Source organism: Nasonia vitripennis, assembly GCF_009193385.2.
Source record: "Nasonia vitripennis strain AsymCx chromosome 1 unlocalized genomic scaffold, Nvit_psr_1.1 chr1_random0009, whole genome shotgun sequence".
Lineage (NCBI taxonomy): Eukaryota > Metazoa > Arthropoda > Insecta > Hymenoptera > Pteromalidae > Nasonia > Nasonia vitripennis.
The window spans coordinates 19,069-28,342 of NW_022279596.1; the positions used below are offsets into that span (position 1 = coordinate 19,069).

The window sequence follows — 9,274 nt, forward strand, 5'->3', positions numbered from 1 at the left end:
CGTTAATTTGATCAGTTTTTAGAGAATACGCAACTAATAAGTTTAGGTTTCTATCGAGTACTAAATCGATGACAAATCTCGTATCCATTGTAATGACCCAACCTCATAGATTTAGTAAATAGATTCTCTAACAGAATTAGTATTAACAAATCATTAATTTCTAAGAATTCACCAAATCCATGTCATCAAAGTTAGATACTAAGCATAGAAAGTGCATTTATTTGATTACTTTTTAGAGAATACGCAACTAATAAGTTTTGGTTTCTATCGAGTACTAAATCGATGACAAATCTCGTATCCATTGTAATGACCCAACCTATAGCTTCTCTAACAGAATTAGTATTAACAAATCATTAATTTTCTAAGAATTCACCAAATTGATGTTATCAAAGTTAGATACTAAGCAAAGAAAGTGCGTTAATTTAATTAGTTTTCAGAGAATACGCAACTAATAAGTTTAGGTTTATATCGAGTACTAAATCGATGACAAATCTCGTATCCATTGTAATGACCCAACCTCATAGATTTAGTAAATAGCTTCTCTAACAGAATTAGTATTAACAAATCAATAATTTTATAAGAATTCACTAGTTTCATGTTATCAAAGTTAGATACTAAGCAAAGAAAGTGCGTTAATATGATTAGTTTTCAGAGAATACGCAACTAATAAGTTTAGGTCTATAGAGTACTAAATCGATGACAAATCTTGTATACATCGTAATGACCCAATCTCATAGATTTAGTAAATAGCTTCTCTAACAGAATTAGTATCAAGAGATGATTAATTTCTAAGAATTCACCAAATCCATGTCATCAAAGGTAGATACTAAGCAAAGAAAGTGCGTTAATTTGATTAGTTTTCAGAGAATACGCAACTAATAAGTTTAGGTTTATATCGAGTACTAAATCGATGACAAATCTCGTATCCATTGTAATGACCCAACCTCATAGATTTACTAAATAGCTTCTCTAACAGAATTAGTATTAACAAATCATTAATATCTAAGAATTCACCAAATCCAGGTCATCAAAGTTAGATACTAAGCAAAGAAAGTGCGTTAATTTGATCAGTTTTTAGAGAATACGCAACTAATAAGTTTAGGTTTATATCGAGTACTAAATCGATGACAAATCTCGTATCCATTGTAATGACCCAACCTCATAGATTTAGTAAATAGCTTCTCTAACAGAATTAGTATTAACCAATCATTAATTTTCTAAGAATTCACCAAATCCATGTCATCAAAGTTAGATACTAAGCAAAGAAAGTGCGTTAATTTGATTAGTTTTTGGAGAATACGCAACTAATATGTTTAGGTTTCTATCCAGTACTAAATCGATGACAAATCTCGTATACATCGTAATGACCCAACCTCATAGATTTAGTAAATAGTTTCTCTAACAGAATTAGTATTAACAAATCATTAATATCTAAGAATTCACCAAATCCAGGTCATCAAAGTTAGATACTAAGCAAAGAAAGTGCGTTAATTTGATCAGTTTTTAGAGAATACGCAACTAATAAGTTTAGGTTTCTATCGAGTACTAAATCGATGACAAATCTCGTATCCATTGTAATGACCCAACCTCATAGATTTAGTAAATAGATTCTCTAACAGAATTAGTATTAACAAATCATTAATTTCTAAGAATTCACCAAATCCATGTCATCAAAGTTAGATACTAAGCATAGAAAGTGCATTTATTTGATTACTTTTTAGAGAATACGCAACTAATAAGTTTTGGTTTCTATCGAGTACTAAATCGATGACAAATCTCGTATCCATTGTAATGACCCAACCTATAGCTTCTCTAACAGAATTAGTATTAACAAATCATTAATTTTCTAAGAATTCACCAAATTGATGTTATCAAAGTTAGATACTAAGCAAAGAAAGTGCGTTAATTTAATTAGTTTTCAGAGAATACGCAACTAATAAGTTTAGGTTTATATCGAGTACTAAATCGATGACAAATCTCGTATCCATTGTAATGACCCAACCTCATAGATTTAGTAAATAGCTTCTCTAACAGAATTAGTATTAACAAATCAATAATTTTATAAGAATTCACTAGTTTCATGTTATCAAAGTTAGATACTAAGCAAAGAAAGTGCGTTAATATGATTAGTTTTCAGAGAATACGCAACTAATAAGTTTAGGTCTATAGAGTACTAAATCGATGACAAATCTGGTATACATCGTAATGAACCAACCTCATAGATTTAGTAAATAGCTTCTCTAACAGAATTAGTATTAACAAATCAATAATTTTATAAGAATTCACTAGTTTCATGTTATCAAAGTTAGATACTAAGCAAAGAAAGTGCGTTAATTTGATTAGTTTTCAGAGAATACGCAACTAATAAGTTTAGGTTTATATCGAGTACTAAATCGATGACAAATCTCGTATCCATTGTAATGACCCAACCTCATAGATTTAGTAAATAGCTTCTCTAACAGAATTAGTATTAACAAATCATTAATTTCTAAGAATTCACTAATTTCATGTTATCAAAGTTAGATACTAAGCAAAGAAAGTGCGTTAATATGATTAGTTTTCAGAGAATACGCAACTAATAAGTTTAGGTCTATAGAGTACTAAATCGATGACAAATCTCGTATACATCGTAATGAACCAATCTCATACATTTAGTAAATAGTTTCTATAACAGAATTAGTATTAACAAATCATTAATTTCTAAGAATTCACTAATTTCATGTTATCAAAGTTAGATACTAAGCAAAGAAAGTGCGTTAATTTGATTAGTTTTCAGAGAATACGCAACTAATAAGTTTTGGTTTCTATCGAGTACTAAATCGATGACAAATCTCGTATCCATTGTAATGACCCAACCTATAGCTTCTCTAACAGAATTAGTATTAACAAATCATTAATTTTCTAAGAATTCACTAAATTGATGTTATCAAAGTTAGATACTAAGCAAACAAAGTGTGTTAATTTGATTAAATTTTCAAGCATACGCAGCAGATAAGTTCAGGTTTTTATCGAGTACTAAATCGATGACAAATCTCGTATCCATTGTAATTACCCAACCTCATAGATTTAGTAAATAGCTTCTCTAACAGAATTAGTATTAACAAATCATTAACTTTCTAAGAATTCACCAAATTGAGGTTATCAAAGTTAGATACTAAGCAAAGAAAGTTCGTTAATTTAATTAGTTTTTAGAGAATACGCAAATAATAAGTTTAGGTTTCTATCGAGTACTAAATCGATGACAAATCACGTATCCATTGTAATGTCCCAACCTCATAGATTTAGTAAATAGCTTCTCTAACAGAATTATTATTAACAAATCATTAATTTTCTAAGAATTCACCAAATCCATGTTTTTAATGTCGAAATATGATGTTGTTAAATTCCTTAAAAATTATTTTTTAAATAATAAACTATGAATTTTTATTAAAAAATAAAAAATGTAATATTGATATATACAACAATAAGATGATATTAGACTAAATCATCAAGATTTAGTCTAATTTTTGTATTATAATTGTTTTTTCTTAATTTCTTAAAAGTAATGCGATTAGCGTGATTATTACAGTTAAGGATGTTCTATATGGCTACACGAAAGTTAAGAGAATGTAATTAAAATTTCAAAGATGTATTTGTCTAGTTTATACGATACGATTCAAGTTTTCCCAATATTTGTTTTGAACATATATCCATAATATTCGAGTTCAAAGTTTGACGATTATACAGGAGCACTTTTGGAGCGCGGTAAAAAATAGTCAATTGACATAGAGTGCGATGTTTTCATGGTTAGGAGAATGAAATATAAAAAAAAAATAGAGACCCTACTTGTCATAATCTTTACAAGACCTACGCGAATTTGTAGTTTGCGTTGCCGCACGAATCCCTAAGAAATCAAGCGTAACGTACATACTGATGAGAGGAGGGCCGGCGCGCGGTCTCTGAGACGCCCCGTTCCGATCACCCCGCCGTCTGAAGGCATAGAACATCCTTAGTCTAGTAACTATGAGTGCTTTAAAAATTTAACAATATGCAATTTATCGTGACTAACGTCAAAATCTCATGCACAATTATTTAACAAGATTTCGAATGAAAAATATAAAGCGCAATAGTATATTGTGTATTAAGGCCGAAAAGAAGACGATTATATTCAAGTACGTTTTAGAGTACATGTTATAAAGGGAGAAAAGTAACTTTATTTTCCGCTCTAGGGCGAAAATAAGAGGCCTAGGGCAGGAAGTAATCACATATGAAGATTATTTATGCATATTCTTTTTCGACGTAGGTCTTACTTTCCGCTTGAGGGTTTAATTTTCCGTCCAAGAGCGTAAAAGAGCCACTTTTCGCCTGCAACATATGCACGAAAAAGCGTACTTTCAGTGGGAGTAGAATAAAACAAATTGCATATCGTGCCACTAGACGAGTGGGGGGAGGGGGCTATTTTTAACGAAATCTTACCCGAGGTAGAAATGAACTTCTCCCCTTATCGCACACTGTACTTTTTTTGACAAGTGCATCTAAAGACTCGTTTTTATGCATTTGAAGTGAACGGGAAGTTTCTCTTACTTAAAATTTCGAAAATTTTGAAAATTTGATTATTCTTTAGTAGTGAGAGGGAATGGCTCTCATGTTCGAAATGAGAATCTTGTCATTCGCTTTATATCCATAAAAACGTGTGTTTTGCATGCATGTGTTATAAACAAAATTTTATAAGCGAAAAAAGAGTCTTAGGGCGGAAAATTATTACTTTTTTGCACTTTTCCAACTGTAGGTTTACTTTCCGCCCAAGAGAGAAAAAGTGGTACTTTCCGCCGGATTTACATGCCTGTTGGATGCTGGCAGGACAAAGAGTTAAGTTTTAATATTACGAGAAGTATAGACATACCTATAGCAACCTTGGAAACAGATTCCACTCTCGGGATTTACTACTTTTAAATAGTTCTTTAAATGTTTGGTAATTTTTTCGGGCTGAATTTTCAATTCAGGCGAATAAGTTGTAAGCAAATCTTTTAATTTCACGGCAGTCTAATCTACGTCGTGCTCATCAAGAAAATTTTTCATCTTTACTTCAACTTTATTTTTAAAGTCTGCATTATGTTTTAACGAATTCAATATTTTCTCTGTAGCTTTATGTGAACTTATACATAATATGAATACATCCAGAACAACATATGTAGCCAAAGCATCTAAGATGCAGAGTTCTAGTACTCGATTCGTTAGGCACGTTTCTGTTCTGTAAGTGAAGTACAAACAATTCTGTATAAGTATTATTTTTTTTAGTTAAGAATTAAAATTATGCAAGCTAATTTGATTAGAATAAAATAAAGGACTAAAAAACATAAATGAAAATGCAAGCTATAAATTTCAATTATTTAAATACACAAAGAAAGCTGGAACAAAAAGTTTTTGAATGATGAGCATTTGGAGAGTTAAGCTAACATTATTAAAAACTGTTAAAATGAAAAAAAATTATTTTTTAAAATTAAACTTGTTATAACTTACAATGTCCTGGAATTTTGCGACGAAAGTGGAGTAGATGGATTTGACAGCATTGGCATTTTATCAGAATTCATTCGCGTTTCAATCTGATTAAGGACTGTAAGAAGACAAATTTTTACTAGACTGAGGGGGCGCTGTAGACTAAACATGAAGAATGGTCAGTTAATACTTAAAAATAAGGTAAGTAAATTGAATCTAAGAACTGCTCATTAGGTGTGTTAAAAAGCATTCCTACTTAAAATTGCGTGAAGATCGCGTGAGGTTTTTGACCAATTTCTTGCGCGATTTTGTTCAGTACGAGTAACATTATGCCTACAAAATAGCAAAGAAAACTGTCCAGTTCTTAGATTCTATGCCAAAAACTGTCCATTAAGTGGGTTACCGATTCTACCAGGGATGGTAAAAATGATTTCAAGAATAAATAAATAAATAACCACGCACCTTCATAAAATACTACTTCTTTATCAGAAAAGGAGGACAGATTTTTCAATTCATTATGAATGTTAATCTTGTTACTTTTTAATATATTTAAATACTCTAATACTTTTTCTTTGATTAGATATCTGTACGGTATTAGTAAATCTAAGAACGTGAAATACACTCGTTTTATTTCAACGTAAATAACTTTTAAAATATTTTCCTTAACCTTAAAAGGAACTTTTTTAGTACAATTCATGAAGCGGTTGAGATCATCATTACTACTATTTGCTACTATACTTAAAACAATTAATTTTTTAAGCATAACTACTTGTTGATTATCAATACCTGAAATGATATGTGTTTATTAATATAATTATTTAGAATTACTGGAATGTATCAATTTTTTCAACAAATTCGCATTATACTTTTATTTAATTTTAAATAACAAATTTCAACTCTAAAAGTGCAGCTTACACGAAATATTATATTCTATAGAATTGCGAATTGATGATTCTAGCACGAGTGGGAGGTTTATCACTCGAGCGAAGCGAGTTACCAAAATCACTCCTAATAGCAACCCTGGTCGAAATAATCAGCTGGACCAGATCATGCCGAACTATGCCAAATCGTGCCAAACTGTACCACACCATGCCAAAATGTGCCAGACTGTTCCAAACTGTGCCAATTCGTGCGATATGTCCGAAATGGCATGAGTGTTGCACAACATGGCACAGTTTGGCACAGTGTGGCAAATTTTGGCACAATGTGGCACACTATAGCACAATTTCCATTTCCACTAGGGAACGTTTTAAAAACGTTTAAATTAAAACTTTATTATGTATTTGAACACGACGATCTAATAAAGTGACGTTAGTTATTAAATACATATAAATCTTTATAGGAATAATTATATTTAAAAAAATTTTAATTTACAAAACGTTTTTAAAACGTTCTATAAACGTTTCGTGTTATTGGGGACACGAGTGCAGAATCATCTTTCGCACGTGTATCGACCGATATTTTCAATACGCAGAAATTACAATATTAAAACAACACAGAAATCTAATAAGAAAAATTTGCAGAATGCGTGATATCACATTTTACGCACGCTGTGTCAAAAAATAGTATACGGTACTCTTGTATAATAGACACTAAATTAATTAAAAGATATAATTAAAAGAAGTTGTTTGATAAAACTTGAAACATTTCCTTAGTTCTGAGAAGTTTTCTGTAGTAATAATATTTTACTTTTTGAAATGCTTAAGTCAGTCATATTCACTGCGATTTCCTTCATAATACCTGTAAAAGAAGTCAACATATTAATTTTTAATTATATTTTGTTTATTTAAATTGTAATTAAATATTTTCAAGAATTATACTTATATTAAAACTTATATTTATATTAGAATTATACTAATTATTAAAAAGTAAAAATTTTGTAGCTCAAAGCCAATGTTTTGGTATTATCATCTGGATGATAACACTGTATTAGGCCCTCATTATATGAATCTTATAAATTTTATTAATTTTAAACTACTTGTAAAAATATTCTGAAGATTAAAAAATTGTTGATGACTATCACCTGATGATCAGCTGATCATCATTAACATTTTACTTAGTAATACAAACGCATTTTTGTAACTATCAGCTTTAATAAAAATATTCAGCTGATATCACCTGATAATCAGCTGACGTTTTGGCATGATTATCAGCAGATATCAGCTGATTATCAGCTTATAATCAGTTAATTGTCATCTGCTTTTTTCAGTAGGGTACATGCATTCCACATGGATTCCACATGGGTTCCACATGGAAATCAACGTAGATAATCTACACTGATATTCAGCTGGACATTTTAGAAAGAAGTAATATCAAAAATTCTTTAAATAATACATTTTTTATATCTGATGACCATTAATAGAAGTACCATCCGGACGATAACACTAAAACTGGGGTTGTGAGCTCTAAAATTTTCATATTTTAATAATTTGATTAAAATTTTGTTATTAAAAAACCTTTTAAGGCTCAGAACCCTAGTTTTGGTGTTATCATCCAGATGGTACTCCCATCATCAGATATAAAAAGTATTTAAAGAATTTTTGATATATTACTTTTTTCTAAAATGTCCAGCTGTTCATGTAGAATCCATGTGGAATCTATGCTAATCCATGTGGAATCCATGTCAATCCATGTAGATATATCCACATGGATATCCAGCCAGACATTTTCACAGAGATAACCTCACGGTGCAAATAAGGACTACTTTAGTCACGAATAGGCGTGACTTGCGGATTTTAACAGTTTGTGCTATTAGTATTTTACGATATGTGTGACCTAAGAAGCCGATTATTCCACGGCGTGTATTAGCGCCTGAGCGCAGCGAGAGTGATAAAACGCCGTGCACTAATAGACTTCTCCCTACTGAAAAAAATCGCGCGATTAATCGCATTAATTTATCGAACCTTTATCGACGCCATTAGTTGCATGACAAATCGTGCGATCCATCCAAAACAAATTTTCAAATAAAATAAATTTGTTTGAAATGTAAAATTAGTTAGCGGGGTGGCCAGTATAGGTTGTAACATGGTGAAATTTCACCACGTGACAAGCCAGTCTGGGGAGGTCAGGGCAGAGCGTCCCAAGGTTGTGCGAATGATTTTGAAAGTGTAATAACAATTGCGTCTGCTTGTTTTGAGTAAACGGCTCAAGAGAAAGAGGAATCGCTCGTGAAGATCAAATAGAACAACAGCCGTCGTCAGCTGTCGTAGAGGGCGAAGGGAACGAGAGAGGACAACGCACAAGGTTGGCGCGGTCACAGAGAATCAACAACTCGACAGGGCACTCGAGGAACGGTACACACTCATATGAGCGTAAGGCGTCGTACGCCGATGGCGGAGCCCTGGCGGAGTCAGATGGCGTTAGCATCCGAAGCAGCTAGATCGGCGTTGCTGTTCATCCGCAGAGTGTTGGGGACATAAACTGCTGCGTATCGCGCTCGAGATTTGTAAATGCTCACCTGAGTCAAGGGCTCTGATGTCAGTGGCATCTTGCTATCTCGGGTCCCATGATACAATGTAAAAAAACGCTGTATTATCTGAGAGTATTGACGGCCCGTGTATTGCGAGAGTTGGAATTTCGCGCGCGCCCATTTCAACAGCCGAGCAGAGAAAGAGAGAGAGAGAGAGAGAGAGAGAGAGAGAGAGAGAGAGAGAGAGAGAGCGACAGCGCATGCGCCGCGGCCTGACGACCGAGAACAGAGCGCGCGAGCCTATGAGAAACAAGAGCAAGCGAGACAGCAGTCTCCGCGCTACGAATAGGCGAGGGCGCCGCTGCAGCGGGACGGGAGAGCTAGGTCTCG

The 9,274-nt window shown here is 32.6% G+C and overlaps 1 protein-coding gene across 1 annotated transcript; it reads right to left on the minus strand.

Annotated features, from left to right (window-relative positions):
* Nucleotides 1-4,430: 4,430 nt before the first annotated feature.
* Nucleotides 4,431-7,206, minus strand: LOC107981536. The gene is made up of 4 exons (XM_031932972.2): nucleotides 7,165-7,206; nucleotides 5,938-6,261; nucleotides 5,500-5,593; nucleotides 4,431-5,230 (listed from the first exon to the last, which is right to left on the minus strand). The coding sequence occupies exons 1-4, from the start codon at nucleotides 7,187-7,189 to the stop codon at nucleotides 5,023-5,025; spliced, it is 651 nt and encodes a 216-aa protein (XP_031788832.1). The 5' UTR covers nucleotides 7,190-7,206; the 3' UTR covers nucleotides 4,431-5,022.
* Nucleotides 7,207-9,274: the final 2,068 nt, after the last annotated feature.

Bases quoted from the DNA above. Each gene is read 5' to 3' on its own strand.
- LOC107981536 (XM_031932972.2), bottom strand. From the start codon at position 7,189: ATGACTGACTTAAGCATTTCAAAAA. The intron at 6,262-7,164 runs GTAAAATATTAT...ATATCATTTCAG, and splicing joins TGACTTAAGCATTTCAAAAA to GTATTGATAATCAACAAGTA. The intron at 5,231-5,499 runs GTAAGTTATAAC...CTTCACTTACAG, and splicing joins TCGCAAAATTCCAGGACATT to AACAGAAACGTGCCTAACGA.